A 23,836-nucleotide genomic window follows, 5' to 3' on the forward strand; every position below is an offset into this window, starting at 1 on the left:
CTCGGCCTCCCAAAGTGCTGGGATTACAGGCTTGAGCCACCGCGCCCGGCCTAGTGTTGCTGCTTTGTAACCAGGTGCTGCACCACCTCAAGCCACAGTGCATCCAGAGATAAATAATGGTTTATTTTGTCTGTTTGATGAGAGCCTGGTTTGAAGAGCATAGGAAAAAAAAGGATATGATGGAGGTACCCCGCTGCTGAGGGAGGCAGAAGAATTCTGGTATCGTCAGCATTCAGAGCCACTCTCTTCCCTGACTCTCTGGGGGTACTTCCTATGAGAGATACGAGTGATATGCTACAAGTCTCTGGAGTGCTGCTTAGATGACTGGAATCCTTCTGAGAAGGCAATGTACCCTGATTACTTAGCCAAGAGAGAGCAGTGGAAGAAACTGCAGAGGGAAAGCCGGGAGGAAGAAATCCTACCTGGTGGTCTACGACTGAAGCTTTGCCCCCTGTGGTGGTATACTGTGACCAGACCCCGGAGTGGCCCATGTAGAGACAGAGACCTCACCCCGCCATGCCTGCAAGTGAAGTAAGTTACAGAACATACACACACTTACCCTAATAAAAATCGTTAAAATGGTAAAAATCAACAAAGATAGATGGTAACAAGTGTTGGCAAGAATGTGAAGAAACTGAGTCCCTAATACATTGATGGTGGGAATATAAAATGCTGCAACCACTTTGGAAACCAGTTTGGCATTTCCTCAAAAAGTTAAACATGGTTGCCCTATGACCCAGCAATTCCCCTCCCAGGTATATGCCTAAGAAAACTGAAAACATACATTCACATGGATTCTTGTACATGAATGCTCACAGTATGCTACTGTTATGTATTCAACTTCACAACACCCAAAGTGGATACAACCCAATTGTGCAAGTGATAGAAAACATAAGCAAAATGTGGTATATGCATATAATGGAATATTATTCAACCATAAAAAGGAATGAGATATTGGTACATGCTACAACTTAAATGAACCTTGAAAACATTATGCTAAGTGAAAGAAATTGGACACAAAAGGCCACATATTGTGTAATCCCATTTATATGAAATATCCAGAATATGCAAATCCATAGAGACAGAAAGTAGACTAGTGACTGCAAGGGGATGAGAAGGAAAGAACAGCAAGTGACTGCTAAAGGGTATAGGATTTCCCTTTATCATCACTGCTTCCCCCACAGTGGTGACAGTTACATAACCTTGTTAATAAGCTAAAAACCAATGGATTATAAATTTCATTTATGTTTATTTTTAGAGTCTAAGGTCTCACTATGTTGCCCAGGTTAGTCTTGAATTCCTGCCTCAAGCAGTTCTCCACCTCAGCCTCCCCAGTTGCTGGGAGTACAGGCATAAGCCACCATACTCGCTTCTGATTATATACTTCAAAATAGTCAATTTTATTGTATGATAGGTATATCTCAACTAAAAAAAAGAACAGGGAGAGCTGTACTGAGATGATATAATCTCCAAATATATTAAGTGAAAAAATAAAGGTACAGAATAGTGTGCACAATATACTATTATATTCTTTTTTTTTTTTTTTTTTTGAGACGGAGTCTGGCTCTGTCGCCCAGGCTGGGGTGCAGTGGCCGGATCTCAGCTCACTGCAAGCTCCGCCTCCCGGGTTTACGCCATTCTCCTGCCTCAGCCTCCCGAGTAGCTGAGACTACAGGCGCCCGCCATCTCGCCCGGCTAGTTTTTTGTATTTTTTTTAGTAGAGATGGGGTTTCACCGTGTTAGCCAGGATGGTCTCGATCTCCTGACCTCGTGATCCGCCCTTCTCGGCCTCCCAAAGTGCTGGGATTACAGGCTTGAGCCACCACGCCCGGCCTATACTATTATATTCTTTAAAAAATGTACACATATATATATACACTGTGCAGGCATAAAACCTCTAAAAAGACATGGGAAACCAGTAACATTATTTCCTAAAAGGAAGGAACCTGGGGTGCCTGGGGATAGGGTGGTCTGGAAGGGAGACCTAACTTTTCAGCGTGCTTTTTCGTACCTTTTGAACTTTGTATCGAGTACAACACTTAACTTTTTTTCTAATTTAAAGAAAGAGAAAAGGAATACTCTGTTGCTTTTTCTTTAGTTTTATTTGAAGAGATCATCTGCATTTTTTTCTGTAATAAACTTAAAAGATATCCACCCATTTTGTTAGATTTATTTATTCTTTAGCAATTTAAGTATCAAAATCACAGGTTTTGTCTCAATCCTTAATAATACTATATTCATTGTATTTCAGATGTTTAGCTTTCTCATGGAGAAAAAGAAACACAGGCATAAACCTATACACTATCCACCTGCTGGTCCTGCAACATGATTTTAATCAAGTGTTACTGATACTTGAACAATTTCTATGATGTCAGCAGAGATATCAACAAGAGTGATTATAAAGTAGCTAGCCTTATAAGTCAAGAGTTATGATCTTTGATCCACTGCTCAATCCATTTCAAGATCTGATCTACATTATTTTCTAGCTCTTCTGGTTTATTACTGGGCAGCTGATGCACGATTTCTTCCTTGTAAGATGCTGTGGCTTCTTCATAAAGAACTTGAAAAATCTCACACTGAATATTGTCTGTTAGTTTCTTCTCATTATAACCCCTAGAAGGCAGGGAGGTTAAGCAAACAAAAAGCAAAATAAATGGCATTAACTGGAGTTTTAGAAACATACCAGAAACTGGACACTTTTCAATACGTGAAAAATTACAGAAATGGTCTCTTCACCTAGAGAGGAATGACTGGTACCTGTTTATATGACAGTTCTTGACACTAGGGTTAAACTAAAGATCACGAGACCAGCATTTAGGTTTGAATTTTTCTGCCCACAATTTGTCAGCTACTCAATAAATTCCCAGTGAATTAGTAAATTAGCAAAACTCTCATAACCAAATATTCAATTCATATCAGCCAAAAAGTAGAAACAACCCAAATGTCCACAACCTGATAAATGTATTTAAAAATGATATATCCATACAATGGAATATTATTTGGCAATAAAAAGAAATGAAGTACTGGTATATGCTACAATACGAATGAACCTTGAAAACAAACTAATTGACAGGAGATAGGCATAAAAGTCCACATCCTGTATGATTTCATTTATATGAAATGTCTAGTATAGACAAATCCATAAAGATAGAAAGTAGATTATTGGTTGCCTAGGGCTGGGGAACTGAGCGTAAATGGGGAGTGACTACTACTGGGTATGGGGTTTCTTTTTGGGGTGACAAAAATTTTCTTTTTTTTTTTGAGACAGAATCTCGCTCTGTCACCCAGGCTGGAGTGCACTGGAGTGATCTTGGCTCACTGCAACCTCCGCCTCCTGGGTTCAAGCAATTCTCCTGCTTCAGTCTCCTCAGTAGCTGGGATTACAGGAACGCGCCACCATGCCCAGCTAATTTTTGTATTCTTAGTACAGACAGGGTTTCACCATGTTGGTCAGTCTGGTCTCCAGCTCCTGACCTCATAATCCACCCAACTCAGCCTCCCAAAGTGCTGGAATTATAGGCGTGAGCCACCGTGCCTGGCCCCAAGAGTCTCTAAAATTGGCTGTGGTAATGACTGTACAACTTTTTGATATGCAAAAAAAACACAAATGAGCAACTGATATATACACTTACTATGTACCCACAAAACTGGAAAAAAAACCTGAATTATGTACTTTAAATGGGTGAATGTAAATTACATTTCAATAAAGAGGATATTTTTGTTTTTAGGTTGCTTTTGAGACAGGGTCTTGCTTTGGCACCAGGCTGGAGTGCAGTGGTGCAATCACAGCTCACAGCAGCCTCAACCTCCCAGGCTCAAGCATTCCTCCCACATCAGCCTCCAAAGTAGCTGGGACCACAGGTGCATGCCACTACACTTGGCTAAATTTTTTATTTTTATTTTTGTAGAGACCAGGATCTTGCTATGTTGCCCAGGCTGGTCTCAAACTCCTAGGCTCAAGCAATCACCTTGCCTCAGCCTCCCAAATTGCTAGGATTACAGGTGTGAGGTATGAGCCATCCTGCCTCCCCCTCACCACCCAACCATGCCCAGCCTAAAGCTGTTACTTTTTTATAACCTTTTCAATAGTTAAAAATACTAACTAGCTCTCTCATAGTTTTTTCATACCTTAGTCATACTTGGTATGACTTGGCTATATATGTAAAACAGTAATCTTTAAATCAAAATTTTAAATTGTCTTGATTGAAAAAAAGCATATGTACCATATAGTCCCTATTACTTCTCTGCCCCAAAACTTTTAATGGCTTTTCACTGCCTAAAAAAAAGTTTTAGGTCTAGCCCCAATTTTACCTTTTCTATGTGTATATTTGGTGCCATACTAGTCCGTGCAAGGATTTACAAGTATCCCAAACAAGAGTGGTTAGTCAGAGTTGACTATAATCAGTGAAAACCACGAATTCTGACCGCGACCTTAAGCAAAATTCTGGAGCTTTCCTTTCTGAGATTGCCCTCTAATTTCTCTAGGATCCCCATACTCCCACAGCTTTGATCAAAAGACACTGGGGAAAAAAGACTTTCCTGAAAGTTTCTCTTTACTGGTTCTTCCACATTAAATCTGATGCTCTATTTGTGGGTTTAACTTGGGTATCTGTTAAAGACTGTGAGATGCTGGTTTATTTTGTTAGTTTTTCATAAGCTTTCCTATTCCTGATGCAGGGATAATTTGAGTGGGTAGTGTTCAGTCAGTAAGCAAAGAATATGTTAGGGGCTTGACTGTTTTCCTAGCAAAGGTTTACATCAAAAAAAAAAAAAAAAAAAAAAAAAAAAAGGCATAGCTAAATAGGGTCTCGCTCTGTTGCCCAGGCTGGAGTGCTGTAGCGTGATCTCAGCTCACTGCAAGCTCTGCGCCCCCTGCCGCCGCCCGCTGACTTCACACCATTCTCCTGCCTCAGCCTCCCGAGTAGCACCCACCACCACGCCCAGCTAATTTTGTTTTGTATTTTTAGTAGAGATGGGATTTCACCATGTTAGCCAGGATGGTCTTGAACTCCTGACCTCATGATCCGCCCACCTTGGCCTCCCAAAGTGTTGGGATTACAGGCCTGAGCCACCGCGCCTGGCCGGCTAAATTGGATTTCTACACAGTACATTTTACTCAATCAGACTGTCAGTTGAGATATCAATTTACTCAAAAAGTACTGCCCACATTTTAAAGCAGTCATGTTTTCAAACAAAACCCTTTATTAGCTGGGTGCTATGACTCACACCTGTAACCCCAGCACTTTGGGAGGCCAAGGTGGGCAGATTGCTTGAGCCCAGGAGTTCGAGACCAGCGTGGGCAACATGGCGAGACTCCATCTCTACAAAAAATATAAAAATTAGCCAGGCATAGTGGCATGTGCCTGTGGTCTCGGTTAGTCAGGAGGCTGAGGCATGAGAATTGCTTGAACCAGGGAGGTGGAGGTTGCAGTGAGCCGAGATCACACCACTGCCCTCCAGCGTGGGTGACAGAGCAAGACTCTGTCTCAAAACAACAATAAAAAAACCCAAAAAACAAAAACCCTTTATCATGGTACTACTGGCCAATTTCAGGAATCTGAATAAAAGTTAATATTATGCGTTAAGAATCTGATGTTTCTCCTTTCTTACCTTGTTTCAAGTCTTTCGTACAATACATTGGTATCTGTTCTCAGCACAAAAACTATATGAAACCAGCGTTCAGGGAAGAAATCACAACCATGGTAATCAACAATAACTCCACCTTCTCTCATTTGGTTATCTAACTCATCAACTACCTGCAAGAAAAGTTAAAAAAATAAAATGCTTCTTAAGAAAACTGAAGTCAACTTTCCTATGAAATTCAACAAATGCATACTTTATGAAAAAGTCATACTTACTCTGTCTTCATCTAAAATGGGACAATCATACTCTTCATCATAGCCATCATACAATTGCTCTAAAAGAGATTGAGAATTGCTTGTTGAAATAATATTTTCTAAGTAACTTTAAGTAATTTTCAATTAATTCTAGACTTTAGGAAAGGAAATGTATCATCAATTATTCTTTCAGATACAAGGGTGTGTACTAACAAAATAAATGTCATATAGACACCAAATACAAAGGAGTCATACTAACTGATAAATTGGAATTTTGTCTAGAGGGAAACTTGGATAGCAATATCTCTGAAACTGCTTTAAATATCAAAACTGAAACCAACTAAAAAGAGTGAATAGCCAACTTCAGAATTTGTGGGGTTATTAGAAGAGGACTACACTATTTTTGTTGAACTACAGATTGGTGGAAAGAGGAAATACCTGAACAGATACAAACACACTCACATACATTTAAAAGCAGATTAATGTATCAAAAGCAGTAACAGGCCAGGTGTGGTGGCTTCATGCTTGTAATCCCAGCATTTTGGCAGTATGAGGTAGGAGGATCTCTTGAGCCCAGGAGTTCAAGACAGCCTGGGCAACATGTTGAGACCCTGTCTCTACAAAAAAAAAAAAAAAAATTAGCCAGGCATGGTGGTGCACACCTGTAGTCCCAGTTACTTGGGAGGCTGAGGTGGGAGGATTGCTTAAGGCGGAGGTTACAATGAGCTGAGATCACACCACTGTACTCCAGGCTGGGCGACAGAGTGGGACCCTGTCTCGAGAAAAAAAAAAAAAAGGGAAGAAAAAAGCAGCAACAGATTCTTGATTTCAGAAATGAACCCTCTGTCACTGAGTTCACATCCTCAATGGGGACTGAGAAGGGTCAGGACCCAGATGCTTCTGAACAGTATCTTTACTTCTAGATTTCCAGCATCCCAAACTGCCATTCCTCATAAGAGTCAAATAGTCTTATTTCAGAAGACAAAACAAAAATAACGTTCAAAGTTACAAGGGAGGCAAATTTAAATTTAACAGAACTTTCCAATAAATCACAGCTGGCTTTCAAAATAAGTTTTCTTTCAGGAGGTAAGACACACTCCATCTTACCCTTAGCCCTGGCCCCTAGGAGGTATTAATCTAAGGCAGGCTTAGATCGTCCACTCACCATCTCTGAGAGCATGTTACATAGCAGTCTTCCCACCTCTTTCCCCTTAATATTTTGGTACAGGTTGAAATGAGGTTAAAGTGAACATAAATTCTGAAGGGACACAGGAGTAGTCTGATGGTCACTGGGGGGCACAGAAGCAGTTGTAACTCCTTGTCTTGCCTGGAGGGTCTGTGGACTGATTCTGGGCACATAAACCACCTTTCTAGCACCCTAGTGTGGCCTCTGCCTCCTTGGGCTATTGCTCACCTACCAGAAACTCTATCAACCTAAACAATTAAACTGTCTTGGTGTGAAGAAAACTGGTTAACATTTTAGAAAACAATCTAAATCCTTACTTTATACTACAAACTCCAGATGGAGCTACAAAGGAATGATTCATTTGAGTTTGTTGTTGTTTTTTTTTTTTTTTGAGACGGAGTCTTGCTGTGTTACCCAGGCTGGAGTGCAGTGGCCTGATCTTGGCTCACTGCAAGCTCCGCCTCCCGGGTTCACGCCATTCTCCTGCCTCAGCCTCCGAGTAGCTAGGATTACAGGCGCGCACCACCACGCCCGGCTAATTTTTTGTATTTTTAGTAGAGACGGGGTTTCACCGTGTTAGCCAGGATGGTCTCGATCTCCTGACCTCGTGATCCGCCCGCCTCGGCCTCCCAAAGTGCTGGGATTACAGGCTTGAGCCACCCGCGCCCGGCCATTTGAGTTTGTTGAGTGGCAGAAAAAATAAAGACTGATCCAGTCATTTAAAATGTTGACTCTCTGTTCCTTGAGAAATAATAAAATTCTAAGAAAAGTAACAGAATGGGAGAAATAACAAAGGACTGAAATGTAGATAATATAAAAGACCTTAAAACCAAAATAACAATAAATTGCTCAATAAACAAGAAAATAATTCACACAAGATGAAAAAGTAGAAAAAAATCAGTAAACACACATGAAAAGATATTGAACTTTCCTAGCTATTAAAGAGATGCAAATTAAAATGAGTCTGTATTTATGCCTGTTATATGTTCAATTCATTCAGAAATTTACACTACCATTTAATTTCTAATTGGATAAAATTAGAAAATAATAAAAAATGCCGAATAATAGTTAAATCTTGATTTACCAACTTTATAAATTATGTAATTAATTTTGTAATAATTATGTAATTAAAATTAAATATGTATTATAGTATTATAGTTAATATAGTTTTAAAAACCATGTAGTATAGACTAGACAGCAACATAAATGCTCACATATACAAGTGTAAAACATAAAAAGCAGAATTCAAAGTTGTCTTTACTAGGGACAAAGATTAGAAGAAAAAAGATTTGGAGTATTTTTCCATATACTATTTTTACAATATTGTATTTTTTTTTAACAGTACCACAAAATCTAAGAATACCTATAGCTGATTCTGTACTATGTGGTAATCTTGAATAGATAAACATGGAGGTTCCTTTATATTTTAAATCTTTGCCTTTTTTTTTTTTTTTTTTGAGACGGAGTCTCGCTGTGTCGCCCAGGCTGGGGTGCAGTGGCGTGATCTCGCTCACTGCAAGCTCCGCCTCCCGGGTTCACGCCATTCTCCTGCCTCAGCCTCCGAGTAGCTGGGACTACAGGCGCCCGCCACCACGCCCGGCTAGTTTTTTTTTTTTTGTATTTTTAGTAGAGACGGGGTTTCACCATGTTAGCCAGGGATGGTCTCGATCTCCTGACCCCGTGATCCACCCGCCTCGGCCTCCCAAAGTGCTGGGATTACAGGCTTGAACCACCGCGACCGGCCTAAATCTTTGCCTTTTAAAAGATGGCTCTGGCCGGGCGCGGTGGCTCATGCCTGTAATTCCAGCACTTTGTGAGGCTGAGGCGGGTGGATCACCCAAGGTCAAGAGTTGAGACCAGCCTGGCCAACATGGTGAAACCCCGTCTCTACTAAAAATACAAAAGTTAGCCAGGCGTGGTGGCGGGCGCCTGTAATCCCAGCTATTTGGGAGGCTGAGGCAGAATTGCTTGAACCCGGGAGGCGGAGGTTGCAGTGAGCCGAAATCATGCCACTGCACTCCAGCCTGGGTGACAAAGCAAGACTCTGTCTCAGAAAAAAAAAAAAAAAAAGACTTGAACCAATATATGCTGTCTAAAATAGATGTGTTAACTTTCAGGATTAAAGTCTTTATTTTATTTATTTATTTAGACGGAGTCTCGCTCTGCCACCCAGGATAGAGTGCGGTGGCGCATCTCCGCTCACTGCAAGCTCCGCCTCCCGGGTTCACGCCGTTCTCCTGCCTCAGCCTCCCTAGTAGCTGGGACTACAGGTGCCCGCAACCGCACCCGGCTATTTTTTTATATTTTTAGTAGAGACGGGGTTCCACCGTGTTAGCCAGGATGGTCTCAATCTCCTGACCTTGTGATCTGCCTGCCTTGGCCTCCCAAAGTCAAGTCTTTATTTGTATACGGACAGGGTCTCAGTCTGTGGCCCAGGCTGGAGTGCAGTGGCACAATCACAGCTCACTGCAGCCTCGACCTCCTGGGCTCAAGTGATCCTCCCATCTCAGCCTCCCGTGTAGTTGGGACTACAGGCGTGTGCCGCCACACTTGGCTAATTGTTCCGTTCTTTGTAGAGGTGAATTTTTATATTTTTTATAGAGACGAGGTCTCCTTATGTTGCCCAAGCTGGTCTTGAACTCCTGGGCTTAAGTAATCCTTCTGCCTCGGCCTCCCAAAGTGCTGAGATTACAGACCATGCCCAGACAGGATTAAAGTCTTTATACTAATGCTGAAGTGCAGAATTTCTTAAATCATGTTAATGTATTATTCATTCATTCATTCATTTATTTTTGAGACAGTCTCGCTCTGTTGCCCAGGCTGGAGTGTAGTGGTGCAATCTTGGCTCACTGCAACCTCTGCCTCCTGGGCTCAAGTGATTCTCCTGCCTCAGCCTCGGCCTCCCAAGTAGTGGGAATTACAGGTGCGTGCCATCATGCTTGGCTAATTTTTTTTTTTTTTTTTTGAGACCGAGTCTCGCTCTGTCGCCCAGGCTGGAGTGCAGTGGTGCCATCTGGGCTCACTGCAAGCTTCGCCTCCCGGGTTCACGCCATTCTCCTGCCTCAGTCTCCCTAGTAGTTGGGACTACAGGTGCCCACCACCATGCCTGGCTAATTATTTGTATTTTTAGTAGAGACGGGGTTTCACCGTGTCAGCCAGGATGGTCTCGATCTCCTGACCTTGTGATCCGCCTGCCTCAGCCTCCCAAAGTGCTGGGATTACAGGTGACAGCCACCACGCCCAGCCAATTTTTAAAATAGAGATGGAGTTTCACCATTGTGACCAGGCTGGGTTCAAACTCCTGACCTCAAATGATCCGCCCGCCTCAGCCTCCCAAAGTGTTGGGATTACAGGCGTGAGCTACTGCGCCCAGCCATGTTAATGTATTTTAATAAAATAGTGTAATCTAAACTTTTACTTTTTTATTTTTGAGACAGGGTTTCACTTTGTCACCCAAGCTGGAGTGCAGTGGCACGATTTCAGCTCACTGCAGCCTCAGCCTCCTGGGTTCAGGTGATCCTCCTGTCTCAGTTCCCCCCAGTATTTGGGACTACAGGTGTGCCCCACCATGTCTGGCTAATTTTTGTACTTTTTGTAGAGACACGGCCTCACCATGTTGCTCAGGCTGAATCGAACTCCTAAGTTCAAGCAATCTGCCCGCCTTGGCCTTCTAAAGTGCTGGGACTGCAGGCATGAGCCACCGTGCCTGGCTGTAATCCAAACTTTTAAACACTCATTCCAAAAAACATTTATCAAACACCATATACCAGTGACCTAAGGGATAATGAGCACATAATTTATAAAGTGAGCAAGTAGACAAATAATCCTTCCCTCAAAGAGTTTAAAATAAAATGGGAGAGGACAGACAAGGCACCTGGAAATATAATATTTTAATGTTACGGTTCATGGTGATATGGGAGCAATAAGGATGGGCACCTAACATAAACTTGGGATATTAAGGGAGGCTTCCTGGAGGAAGTGACCTCTAAGCATAGACTTGTAGTAGATACATAAAAAAAAAAAAAACACTAGGGAAGACTCTTCTAAATAGAGAAAACAAGATATTCAAAGGTAGAGACTAGGAAGGAGCAGGCCCTTTCAAGTGAGGGAAAGTTGGAACAATGAGAAAATAAGTGGCAAGGGGTCAGGTAAGCTGAGGCCAGATCAAAAAGGGCCTTGAAGGCTGCATGAAGGAGTTTAGACTTTATCCCAAGGCCAAGGAAAATCATTAAAGGATTTTCAGCATTAAATGACATGATGAATTCCAAATTCAAAAAAATCATTTTTTTTTTTTTAATGCAGAATGAGTTGGAAGGAACCAAATCCAGAAGCAGGGACTTCTTATCAAGTCTACCACAGATTTTTAGGTAAGTGATGATTGTAGCCTGTACCAGAGAAATGAACGGATCCTAAACTTCATTTCAAATTTCAAAAAAAGAGTAAATTTTATGCTACTTTAGAAAGTTTCAATTGGAAGCCAAATTTATACTTGCCTATACATAGGATCTGAAGCAAAGATCAAAAACGTTGATTTGCTTAAATGACTGAGAAATTAGAAAATTAAATCAATTTTCTAAAGAAAGTTTTGTGGTTAAAATTCTAGGTACAGATATATTACTTTCTAAAAAAAATCAACTGTGGGGCCAGAGTTAAAAAGCTTAGCATGGCGGTTTACGCTTATAATCCCAGCACTTTCAGAGGTCAAGGTGGGAGGATCGCTTGAGCCTAGGAATTCGAGATCACCCTGGATAACACAGCAACACCTGACCTCTACCAAAAGAAAAAAAAATTAGCCCAGCATGGTGGTGCCAGCCTATAGTCTCAGCTACTCTGGAGGTTGAGGTGGGAGGACTGCTTGAGGTTGGAGTGAGCCACGATTGCACCACTGTATTCCAGTTAGGGTGACATTGAAAAAAAAAACTTTTTTAAAATTTATTTTTATTTTTTTTATTTTGAGACAGAGTTTCACTTGTCACCCAGGCTGGAGTGCAATGGCATGATCCTGGTTCACTGCAACCTCCATCTCCTGGGTTCAAGCGATTCTCCCGCCTCAGCCTCCCAAGTAGCTGGGATTACAGGCGCTCGCCACCAAGCCTGGCTAATTTTTGTATGTTTAGTGATGGGGTTTCACCATGTTGGCCAGGCTGGTTTTGAACTCCTGACCTCAGGTGATTCGCCTGCCTCAGCCTCCCAAAGTGCTGGGTTTACAGGCGTGAGCCACTGCACCAGGCCCCACCAAAAATTTTTTAAAGCTCATTCTTACCTTAAAAAACCTTCCCAGCTGCTGCTGTTTGTCAAACTGTAAAATCATGACATTATGTTTAACTGTCATCCTAGAACTTATATGCACTCAAGTGAAAGCTGTTCTTTAATCATATTGGGATGCTAGTTATTTTGATACTGCTGCCAATACTTAAAATTTTTATTTTCGTATTTCTTCTTTTTGAAACATATTCACCACATTTACCTCAACTCAACAAGAAGCTGGTAACGCTAAAGCAATTAGAACAAGACATTAACTGGTTTAAAGTGATTGGGTGCCTTTAAAATACCTGTTTTTGGCTGGGCGCGGTGGCTCACGCCTGTAATCCCAGCACTTTGGGAGGCCGAGGCAGGCGGATCACAAGGTCAGGAGATCGAGACCATCCTGGCTAACACGGTGAAACCCCGTCTCTACTAAAAATACAAAAAATAGCCGGGTGTGGTGGCAGGCGCCTGTAGTCCCAGCTACTCAGGAGGCTGAGGCAGGAGAATGGCATGAACCCAGGAGGCGGAGCTTGCAGTGAGCTGAGATCTCGCCACTGCACTCCAGCCTGGGTGACAGAGCGAGACTCCGTCTCAGAAATAAAATAAAATACCTGTTTTTTTATGCAAAAAGAAAAGGGCAATTAATTCTGCATAGTGAAGTTAGAAAGCTAAAGATATGACATTGGAGTTGGGCCGCTAAGGAGTTGCAAGGAAGATAAGGAAACCTATAGATAAAGAGAACAGCATGCATAAATACTCGAGGTGGAAAATTCCTAGTGTTTGAGAACAACAGGGTATGATGGCTACACTGAAGGGGACACAGGGGAATGGCTGCAGGTAAACTGTGGCCATTTTATAAAGAGTCTGCTATATTTCCTTAAGTAGGATGGACTATGTGAGTAAAAAATTCAAATCATGTCATTCTCCTTCCCTGCTTTTAAGAAAATGATAGTGTAGAAGAGGGAGGAAAGAGTTACTGAAGAGGTCAAATAAGAGATTCTAGGTAGGATTCTAGGCATAGCACCAGTGGTCTTGATGAAATAGGGGTACTGCAGGGATGTGTTGGAGAAACCATCAAGATTTAAAGGCCAAGTGGATCTTTGTGAGAGAGTGAATGTGTATTTATATGCTTGGGAGGTAGAAATCAGAGTGGGCAAGTACAGTCAAGGATGACGTCAGAGCATGTGCTTTAAACATATTACTTTAGAGGTGTAAACATCTGGGAACTATCCACATGGTTATGTCTAATAGGTTTCTAGAAATTGGGCTGTTTTAATTGTAAATTTAAGTCATCAGCACAAGGGAGTGAATAGTCCTGAATGAGTGAGATTACTAGTGGGAGGGGCAGAATCACAATATGACTGCAATGAAATCACGGGGGAAATGAGTGGAAGGGGAAGGATCAGAGGCAAAGATGGGGAGAGAGCAGTGTCAGAGAGGCCAATAGAGGAGTTAGTTTCCAAGGCTTCCAGCGGGAGTTGATAAGGGGAGAGAAAAATGGGATTCAGAAAAGGATAGAACAGGGATCAGCATTTTTTTTTTTTTTTCTGTAAAGGGCCAGATCATAAATACCTTACGCTTTGCAAGCTAGTCTTTAGCTCAGAAGTCATACAAAAACAACAGTAGCTTGCCAACCCCTAGGTTAAAGATATATCAAGATCCTAAGTGTTCAAAGCCAAGCTATGCTTTACAGTTTCTACTGGAAATGGATCCAATGTCAATATACTACTTTGTCTAGACCTATGGGTATCCTGCAGTTAGGAAGAGGCTGAAGACTGAAAAACTGCTGCCAGGAAAATTAAGGATGCTAGTAAGAGTATAAAAAATGATTGCATATAGGAAAGGATGTCAAATGAGGAGGAGTCTTGAGACTAGGAGAATAGGGATAAGAGAAGCATTCTTATAGTCATACCACAGTAAGACTCATGGTTTTTGTTTTTGTTTTTGAGATGGAGTCTTGCTCTGTCATCCAGGCTGGAGTGCAGTGGTGTGATCTCAGCTCACTGCAAGCTCTGTCTCCCAAGTAGCTGGGACTACAGGCGCCCGCCACCACACCCAGCTAATTTTTTGTATTTTTAGTAGAGACAGGGTTTCACCATGTTAGCCAGGATGGTCTCAACCTCCTGACCTCGTGATCTGGCCACCTCGGCCTCTCAAAGTGCTGGGATTACAGGCTTGAGCCACCGCGCCCGGGCCACAGTAAGACTCCTAATAGTTTTCTCTCTCTTTTTTTTTTTTTTGAGACGGAATCTCTCTGTCACCCAGGCTGGAGTACAGTGATGTGATCTCGGCTCACTGCAACCTCTGCCTCCCAGATTCAAGTGATTCTCCTGCCTCAGCCTCCCAAGTAGCTGGGATTACAGGCGCCCTCAGCAACGCTGGACTGATTTTTTTTTTTTTTTTGAGACGGAGCGAGACTCCTTGCTTAGGCTGGAATGCAGTGGTGTGATCTCAGGTCACTGCAGCCTCTGCCTCACAGGTTCAAGTGATTCTCTTGTCTCAGCCTCCCAAGTAGCTGGGATTACAGGGGCCCACCACCATACCTGGCTAATTTTTTGTATTTTTAGTTGAGATGGGGTTTTACCATGTTGGACAGGCTGGTCTTGAACTCCTGACCTTTAGGTGATCCACCCGCCTCGGCCTCCCAAAGTGCTGGGATTACAGGCATGAGCCACCGTGCTAGGCCAAAGTGCTGGAATTTACAGGCATGAGCTACCATGCCCGGCCAGTTTTCTTAAACTTACTTCCCCACCTAATTTTTTTTTTTGCCTTGGTTTTGGGAGTAAAGATGACCTCTCTCAATTACTACTGCAATTCCACATGATCACTAGGATGATACTAAACTTTCAGAAATATGTTTAAAACTAGGGTTTTCTTAAAGCCTTGTTTCTTTTTTTCTGACTTTAGTGAGCATCAGAATAAGCCTCATTTCTTTACAGCAAGGTTTCTCAACCTTGTTACTAATGACATTTCGAGTCTGGTCATTGTTATTAGGGGAGACAGGGAACTGTCCTGTGAACTATAGGATCTTTAGTAGAATCCTTGGTCACTGATCACTAGATGCTAGTAGTAAACCTGGCCATCACCTCCCCCTCCATGTGACAACCCAAAACGTCTTCACACATTGCTATACCCACAAAGGGCAAAAATTACCTAGTTGAGAATCACTGCATTATAGATGATTGCCTGGTTTCCCTTAAAATATATCACCACTTGAAACAAAAATGAGGTTGGCTGCCTCAGAATATTTCCAGATATATTCAAACCAGATTTGGGTTAAAAAAACTGGGATGTCAAACTTTACAAAGTACCTCATCAGGCCAGGTGCGATGGCTAACGTGGGTAATCCCAGCACTTTTGGGGGGTGACAGTGGGAGGATCACTTGAGCCTGGGAATTAGAGACCAGTCTGGGCAACACAGTGAGGCCTTGTGTCTGTAGTCCCAGCTACTGGGGAAGCTGAAGTGGGAGGATCACTTGAGCCCCAGAGGCTGAGGTTGCAGTGAAGGGAAATTGTGCCATTGCACTCCAGCCTGGGCCACAGAGCAAGACCCTGTCTCAAACAAACAAACAAAAAAACCCCACAAAGTACCTCCATCAAACTCCATGTCAAGTCAGACCAGAAATCTTTTATCTGGCATTATAGGCGGGAAAAAAAACCCACACTTTTCCTTTAAGACTTAGATCCCATTTCATGAAATAATCTCCCTAATAACAAAGAGAATGGTTGGGACTATACACAACTGACTAAAATGGTGTTGAGTACTCGAGGTACAGAGGCTCTTGTCTGTAATCTCAGCACTTTGGGAGGCTAAGGCAGAAGGACAACTTGAGCCAAGGAATAAACCAGCCTGGGGAACAACGCCAGATCCTGTCTCTGCAAATAAAATTTTAAATTAGCCAGGCAAGATGGTGTGTGCCTGTAGTCCCAGCTACAAGGGAGGCTGAGGCAGGATGATCACTTGAGCCCAGGAGTTCAAGGATGCAATGAGCTATGATCAGGCCACCACACTCCAGCCTGGGCAACAGAGCAAGACTCTGTCTTAACCAAATGAAATGGTGTGAGTACTGGTAGGAGAGGACCTAAAGAAGAGGAAGACAAGTGCCTTATACTGGATTGTCCTTGGTCTAGTGTTACCATTGCTCTCAATGCTATTAATGCTCTAATTAGCTTAGAAGTGTTAAATTAAGTGAAAGTAACAATAGAATGCATGAATGAAATTGACTATTATGTGACTCAGAAATCACTTGTCAAAATGGTGGTGTTCAACAATGAGGAACAAAACCAGATTTCATAGATATAAAACGTAAAGGCTGGGCTGGGCACAGTGGCTAATACCTGTAATCCCAGCACTTTGGGAGGCCAAGGCGGGTGGATCACGAGGTCAGGAGATTGAGACCATCCTGGCTAACACGGTGAAATCCCATCTCTACTAAAAATACAAAAACTTAGCTGGGCGTGGTAGTAGGCACCTGTAGTCCCAGCTACTAGGGAGGCTGAGGCGGGAGAATGGCATGAACCCGGGAGGTGGAGCTTGCAGTGAGCTGAGATTGCACCACTGCACTCCAGCCTGGGCAACAGAGTGAGACTGTCTCAAAAAAAAGAAAGAAAGGAAGGCCAGGTGCGGTAGCTCACACCTGTAATCCTAGTACTTTGGGAGGCCGAGGTGGGCAGATCACTTGAGGCCTGGAGTTCAAGACCAGCCTGGACAACATGGCAAATGCCCATCTCTACTAAAAATATAAAAATGAGCCAGGTGTGGTGGTGCATACCTGTAATTCCAGCTACTGGAATTACTGGGAAGCTGAGGTGTGAAGATCGCTGGAACCTGGGACATGGAGGTTGCAGTGAGCTGAGATTGTGCCACTGCACTCCAGCCTGGGCAACAGAATGAGATTCTGTTTCAGGAAATAAAATGAAATGGAAAATGAGTATTTGTATGATAGCAAATAAAGATCTAGGTTTCAGAAACTATAACCTTGATAAATTGATGTTCTTTTGGACAAAAAAATTTTAAAAATTAAAAAAATATAAACTATAACCTAATTATCAGCCCTGGATCAAAAATGAACATGATACTGGCTTATAGTATCAGGAATATGAAAAACAAAGATGCTCAAAATTAACCTGCAAAAAGAGACACTGATAAATTTTTTTTTAAAAAGTGGAGACATACTGGGAAACACTAACGGTCCTTAATATAACCAAAGGGACAGAAAAATGGGACCTAGAAGTTGGACAATTGAGGAAGATAATCAAAGCAGGTTAAGAATTCACTATGAATAAAAATTCTGACCAACTGGTCTCTCCAAAGAGGAGTCATGGTTATACTTCAGCAACTGAGAGAACAGATCACAAGAGTGACGTACACCAGAGATCATACTGTGATCTATATATGTGAAGACACTTGAGGTGACATTCTAGTGGTCAACAATAGACTACAGTACTGCAAGTTGCTGCAACTGTCAACTGTTACTCCTCTTGGTGACAACAGGGAGAAAATTGCTTTTAAAAACATAACTGCCAAAGCACCAACAATCAAAGTAATGAATGACAACTTTATTTTTCTTACACTTTTAAGGCTGATGAAAAACCTTCATTTCAATTGAAAAGTATGGTAACTGTATTTACTCATTAATTATTATTAAAGTTTTCTAAAACACAACTTGAAAACATCCAGCATGCATGTTTAGTATCAGTACAATGAATTCAAGACCAAGTATACATGTTACATGCAGCAAAGCTAGATTACAAATTATCATAGTCATCGTCATCATCATCGTCATCATCATCATCTTCACGTTTTCTTTTCAATGCATTTGATGATTCACTGGCAGCATTTTGTGATGACACCATATTAGTGGTAATAAGAATGTTTTTGGACCCAATTAATGATGGATTAATCAGAACATTCTGAACTGCTGAGGTTGCAGGAATTGAAGCTTTTACAGCTGGAGACTGCGAAGTAGGCATCTGTACTGTAAACCTTTGACCTGTGAGGGACATGGGAGTCCCTACTTTAGTTGAAACAGACATGGTCTGTGGGGTTGGTGTGCCTAGTGTGGGAGTACTTGGTCTGCTAGTAACTGAACCAACACTTAACCGCGGGACTGTTATTCTTCCCGCAGAAGTTGATGCCTTTTTCTGTAAAGATTTCAGCCTATAGTTTGGAGCTGTTAAGCAGTATCTATCAGGTGGCAACCTAGGACCTGAATATGGCTTGATCAGTGGCAAAGGGGTTTGATTTCTTTGCCTTGCGATATCTAATAAAAAATCTCTTGGGGGAGGAGAGGTAAAAGACTGGTCAGCGCGGCACTGGATTGCCAATCGCACATCATCTGCATCAACGGTAGCTTTCTTAGCATGGCTTGAATAAATTTTTGCATCATCTAGAATTGTGGTCACATATCGGAAGGCAAACTCCAACATCTGATTTATAACTCTTGGCTCATATTCTGTAATCCCCATATCCTTCAGGATTTGTGCCATCATCTGTGCATCTTTCGGCATGCTCTTGGGAGAAGCCATCTTGCCAGACTCCATGATATCCGATGATCAGACTTTAGATCATTTGAAAAAAATATGTACATTAGATCAATCTGAAATAGTTACTTTAGTAGCAACTGTCAGGAACTTAAAAAAATTTTTAATCTATGTTAAACTGTAAAAAAATTTTTTAAATTTAAACCATATGTTTTCTTAATTTTAATGAGGCATACTTAAAGTCCCTTTAATTTATTGAGTTCCTACCATGTACAAATCATTGTCAACTATAAAAAGATGAAGACACAAATAAGGGAGTGATAAAAGATTAGGGGAAAACAGGGTAAAATAAATAAAAACTTCTATCATCTTAGAATATATGCAGTTGCATGCAAACCTCACACTAAGATACCATAGCATAGTCATGTCCTACACCTGAGCTCAAAACAATCTCTTTCCAGTGAGACCAATACACTCACTGTGCTCATATATATGTTCAGCAGTACCAAACCTTTGTTTGCTCAACTTGAAAACATTCTCCTTATTCACATTCTACCTCTCCGAAATCCAGTCTCTTCATAGGAGCCTTCCCAACTATTCACAAGAATTGCTAGCCATTTTCAAGGAGGAAGGGAAAATGCTCAAAATAACCAGGACATAGCATTAGACACTTAATATTTCTGTGGATTCCCTAAAAGAGTATATATTCTTTAATGGCAATCTGTTTTTTGTACCTTCTGACAATACCCAGCACTAACACTCCACTATCAGACTTAAAACAAAACAAAACAAAACAAATCTAACACCAAAGTGTCCCTTACCTTCTCGAGCTAAATCACCAACATTAATGTATTTCAGTCCCGATTTTGACGCAAGTTCTTTGCCTAGTGTAGTTTTTCCAACCCCTGGTGTACCTGTAAGACAAGCCACAGAAAAATACTGTTTGTGAAATACTACTTATCACACTGCAGCCCACCTTGTGCCCTTCCTTTTTTTATTTCTGAGGCAGAGTCTCACCTGGCCTCTGCCCTTAAATATCTTGACGACTGAAATGAAAAATTTCCTAATTAGCAATAACATGTAAAAAAAATTTTTTTTTTGAGACGGAATTTCGCCCTTGTCACCCAGGCTGGAGTGCAGTGGTGCGATCTTGGCTCACTGCAATCTCCACCTCCCAGGATCAAGCGAGTCTCCTGCCTCAGTCTCCTGAGTAGCTGGAATTACAGGTGCCCACCACCATGCCCAGCTAATTTTTGTATTTTTAGTAGAGACAGGGTTTCACCATATTGGCCAGGCTGGTCTCAAACTCCTAACCTCACGTCATCTGCCCGCCTAGGCCTCCTAAAGTGCTGGGATTACAGGCGTGAGCCACCATGCCTGGCCATATGTAAATCAGCATGTACTATGATCTAATAAAAATTTTCCAAAGCTAATTGAATGTCAGAATATTACCCAGTGTATTGATTCTCCAGGGGTGGGGCTCAGCAAATTCTGACGCCAATTCAAACTGCCTGCTGCTACCATGGAACTACTCAGAATAAAATTAGCCACCTCGTGCTGGGCGCAGTGGCTCATGCCTGTAATCACTGCACTTTGGGAGGCCGAGGCGGGAAGATCATGAGGTCAGGAGATCGAGACCATCCTGGCCGACATAGTGAAACTCCATCTCTATGAAAATACAAAAATTAGCCAGGCGTGGTGGCACACGCCAGTAATCCCAGCTACTCAGGAGGCTGAGGCAGGAGAATCCCTTGAACCGGGTGGTTGGAGGATGCAGTGAGCCGAGGACGCGCCACAGCACTCCAGCGTGGCGACAGAGACTCCGTCTCCAAAAAAAAAAAAAAAAAAAAAATTAGCCACCTCGAATCAATTACAATAATTTATTTACCTTTTTCTTCTTTTAAAGTCAAGATATCTCTTTGTTACCCAGGCTGGAGTGCAGTGGAACTTGGCTCACTGGAGCCTCCACCTCCTGGGCTCAAATCCTATCTCAGCCTGTCCAGTAGCTAGGACCACAGGTATGCACCAACACGCCCTGGTTAATTTTTGTAGAGACGGGATTTGGCTATATTGCCTAAGCTAAGCTCAAACTCCTGAGCTCAAGCCATCCCCCCACCTCCACTTCCCAAAGTGCTGGGATTTACGGGCATGAGCTTTAATTTACAGGCTCGTTTGCTTGGCCTATTTGCTTTAATTTAAAAAGATTTAAAAACTGTTCATGGCCAGGTGTGGTGGCTCACGCGTATAATCCCAACAATTTGGGAGGACAAGGTGGGAGGATCACTTAAGCTCAGGAGTTCGACACCAGCCTGGCCAACATGAGACTGTCTCAAACAAAAACAAAAACAAAAACTGTTCATGTTAAAATTTAAGCAGTCTGAAAGACACCGTATTACCTCTACTGACCCCTTGCACACTTCCCTAGAGATAACCACTGTAAACCAGTTTCCTATACAGGTATATATTCCCAAAAAAACCCTATATATGTTTGCATATAAATGTACATGTATGTATGTACATACTCTTTGTAATAAATACAATATATATTCCCTTGTACATAAATGACAATACTATATACATTGTTCTTTACCTTCCTCTTCTGATACCCATTATAATTACATTTCAAGATCATCAAATTCATAATTTTCAGCTATTCAGGTTTAACATCCCTGAAATTAAACTTGAGCATAAAGATAACAGGGATAATCCAGTTCCCTTATCTAGGAGAATAACAGTCACCCCAAGTCCACTATAATACACCAAGTCTGAAGTCTGGACTCAACATGTTTTCAATAAAATGCTCACTTTTGTTGTCAAAACATTTTGTTGTCAAAACATTTTCAATAAAATGTTTTGACAATGACTTAATAACCAGGGCACTATGTTTAATCCATACAAAAAGATGTAAAATCTTCTGCTTAAGGAATCTAAAATGCTAAACATTATTTGTGGGGTGGTTAATCTGCATCTCTCAGAAACAGACATGTCTTGTGCGCTGCCAACAATCTTACGTTTGCGTGAATGATGTAACTGTACTGTTTCCATAGTCTTAATTTTTCTGTACGCTGCAATAAAATCTACATGCATTAGATTTTTCCACGAATGGCCTACAATTTACTAAACACTTTCAGGACTGAACGGCTAGCAAAAATATTCGTTGAAGTCGTTTTGCAGCATTTTAGTTCCCTTTACTGATAACACGCACCCTGAGTATGGCTTCAAAGACCCACTCCTACGCGAGAAACGACCCGAAATGCTCACTAGATGCCTTCCTTTTAAGGGGCGGGGGGAGCCTCTGATGTAACTCAACAAAAGCATACAGTAATTTCGTCACGCCACAAACATCTGAACTCATTTACCGAAATCTAATCTGAGGCGTTTATCAGAAGCAAAGGAAAAAATAAAATACGGCCCACGGAGGCCTAAGGAGTGAGGAATCCACCATTAATGGCACTACCGGGAAGCAGATATGGCCTTATTTCCCTGAAAATTTCAAAGCCTACCCTGCCAAAGAATTAACAATCCATTTTACAAACGAAATACCAGATTCCGAAAGACTAAGCAGGTTGCCAAGCAGAAGAGCTTGATCTGCCGACCTCTCTTCACCTCCCCCGGCAGGCTCGGGCCAACGGAAATAACGTTCCGCGTCCCCTCCCCCGCCTGCCGCAACGCCCGTGAGGGTCGGCTCCCGGGACGCTGACAACCGCCTCGTGGCCCTCTGCCGGCCTCCGAAGACGGCACAGAGAAACTCCTACCTGGGCGCCCGATGCCCAGAACACTCCGCGCCCCTCACCTGCCCCCGCCCAGCCCCTCCCGGCCGCGCGCCCTGACCGGTGAGCAGAATGTTCGGAAGCAACATGGTCCCCGCGGCGACGGCTCCGGGCGCCTAGCTCACGTGCCCTTTGCTCTACGGGGAGGAGCCGGAAGGGGCGGGCGGCAGCAAAAGCCCACGGCCCCAAGGGCCTCGAGGCCCACCGCGGCGCCCCTAGCCTGTCCCTGCGACCCAGCCGCGGCCTACTGGTTACCTGGCTTTCGATGACACATTTCCATCGCAAAGTTGGAGGGTGGGCGTAACTCGGGTCGGTACTTCGGGTCAGGCAGTGCGCTGGATGTCTAAGTAACACACTCCTTCGGAGGTCCCCGCCCTTCGCTTGCGTCGCTGATGCGCCGACCAGTCTGGAAGGTCCCCGGGAGGCCGTACCTCCGAGAGGCTCGGCGCTGAGCCCGGGTAGGGCCAGGTGGCTGCCCTTTCACGTAGGTTAGACCCTGGTCGCCTCAGCTCTTTGCCCAAAAGGGGATGCAACTCCGGGAAAGTAAGGCCGCCGCGGTTGCGGCTATATTATGTGTATGTCTTAGAGACGCGAGTCTATCTCTGCCTTCGAGCTTTCCTGGGCTCGCGTCGCTCCTCCTCCCGACCCGCCCATCCCATCTGGGGATGAGAAGATTGAGGGTGCAAAGCCCTATCCTGCAGCGGGGATTTGCGAGCTCAACCCGGCACCCCACTGATTATAGGATTACGTTGAACGAATATTTGAGCTTGGTATACCCTGTTCACTGTGTGGGGTGGTGGTGGGTCGGCTAGGAATAGTCTTGAAGGTCTGCCTCTGACATCTTATTTCAGGAACCTGGCATCTTCAGGGACAGTTACTTGCTTTTTAAAGGAGGTAATTGTCAATCTTGTTTTCAAGGGTGAATAGAGCCCTGATCGTGACAGTAGTCTTCTTTTCTTTTGTGGGGGGGTGCGGAGTCTCACTCTTGTCGCCCAGGCTGGAGTGCAACCTACGCCTCCCGGGTTCAAGTGATTCTCCTGCCTTAGCCTCCGGAAGGGCTGGGATTACAGGCGCCCACCACCACGCCCGGCTAATTTTTGCATATTTAGTAGAGATGGGGTTTCACCATATTTTGGCCGGGCTGGTCTCGAACTCCTGACCTCAGGTGATCCTCCCGCCGTGGCCTCCCACAGTGCTGGGATTACAGGCGTGAGCCACCGCGCCCGGCCCCTGGTCTGCATCTTTTATTTTGAGCTGCAAACTATATTTACTCAAATAGGTGTTTTTTTTCCACTTGTGTACCTGTTGAAACG

The 23,836-nt window shown here is 43.0% G+C and overlaps 3 protein-coding genes and 1 pseudogene across 14 annotated transcripts in view; 2 read left to right on the top strand and 2 right to left on the bottom strand.

Moving 5' to 3' along the window:
• Positions 1 to 116: 116 nt before the first annotated feature.
• Positions 117 to 535, top strand: LOC112627012 (annotated as a pseudogene).
• Positions 536 to 2,083: 1,548 nt separating this feature from the next.
• On the bottom strand, positions 2,084 to 23,240 carry AK6 (adenylate kinase 6). 2 transcript variants are annotated; one of them, XM_025387333.1, is made up of 5 exons: positions 22,779 to 23,240; positions 19,575 to 19,667; positions 5,859 to 5,917; positions 5,611 to 5,756; positions 2,084 to 2,613 (listed from the first exon to the last, which is right to left on the bottom strand). In XM_025387333.1, the coding sequence occupies exons 1-5, from the start codon at positions 22,801 to 22,803 to the stop codon at positions 2,421 to 2,423; spliced, it is 516 nt and encodes a 171-aa protein (XP_025243118.1). In that variant the 5' UTR covers positions 22,804 to 23,240; the 3' UTR covers positions 2,084 to 2,420. The 2 variants fall into 2 exon arrangements, with proteins under 2 accessions (XP_025243118.1, XP_025243117.1); XM_025387332.1 differs by lacking the exon at positions 22,779 to 23,240 and adding an exon at positions 22,585 to 22,704.
• Positions 17,816 to 23,146, bottom strand: TAF9 (TATA-box binding protein associated factor 9). Of its 7 annotated transcripts, XM_025387329.1 has the most exons (4): positions 22,585 to 22,599; positions 21,959 to 22,123; positions 19,575 to 19,667; positions 17,816 to 18,830 (listed from the first exon to the last, which is right to left on the bottom strand). In XM_025387329.1, the coding sequence occupies exon 4, from the start codon at positions 18,811 to 18,813 to the stop codon at positions 18,019 to 18,021; it is 795 nt and encodes a 264-aa protein (XP_025243114.1). In that variant the 5' UTR covers positions 18,814 to 18,830; positions 19,575 to 19,667; positions 21,959 to 22,123; positions 22,585 to 22,599; the 3' UTR covers positions 17,816 to 18,018. The 7 variants fall into 7 exon arrangements, with proteins under 7 accessions (XP_025243114.1, XP_025243112.1, XP_025243109.1 ...); XM_025387327.1 differs by lacking the exons at positions 21,959 to 22,123; positions 22,585 to 22,599 and adding an exon at positions 22,779 to 23,146; XM_025387324.1 differs by lacking the exon at positions 21,959 to 22,123 and having other exon boundaries at positions 22,585 to 22,764.
• RAD17 (RAD17 checkpoint clamp loader component) overlaps positions 22,417 to 23,836 on the top strand; it is a 47,808-nt gene continuing 46,388 nt past the window's right edge. Inside the window, exon 1 of one of the 5 annotated variants that reach the window (XM_025387321.1) lies at positions 22,417 to 22,586. The gene's annotated coding sequence lies outside the window, so the exon portion shown is untranslated. Of the gene's footprint in view, positions 22,587 to 22,852; positions 23,418 to 23,836 lie in introns of those variants that run through there. The other 4 variants (XM_025387318.1, XM_025387323.1, XM_025387319.1 and 1 more) reach the window with 4 other exon arrangements.

The sequence above is a fragment of the Theropithecus gelada genome, chromosome 6 (genome assembly GCF_003255815.1).
Source record: "Theropithecus gelada isolate Dixy chromosome 6, Tgel_1.0, whole genome shotgun sequence".
In the NCBI taxonomy this organism is placed as follows: domain Eukaryota; kingdom Metazoa; phylum Chordata; class Mammalia; order Primates; family Cercopithecidae; genus Theropithecus; species Theropithecus gelada.

Excerpts from the sequence above, each read along its gene's own strand:
- TAF9 (XM_025387327.1), bottom strand. The coding sequence starts at position 18,813 with ATGGAGTCTGGCAAGATGGCTTCTCCCAAGAGCATGCCGAAAGATGCA.
- AK6 (XM_025387332.1), bottom strand. The coding sequence starts at position 22,612 with ATGTTGCTTCCGAACATTCTGCTCACCG. Across the intron at positions 5,757-5,858 it reads CCATTTTAGATGAAGACAGA|GTAGTTGATGAGTTAGATAA; the intron begins GTAAGTATGACT and ends CTTTTCTTGCAG. Across the intron at positions 2,614-5,610 it reads TACGAAAGACTTGAAACAAG|GGGTTATAATGAGAAGAAAC; the intron begins GTAAGAAAGGAG and ends CCTGCCTTCTAG.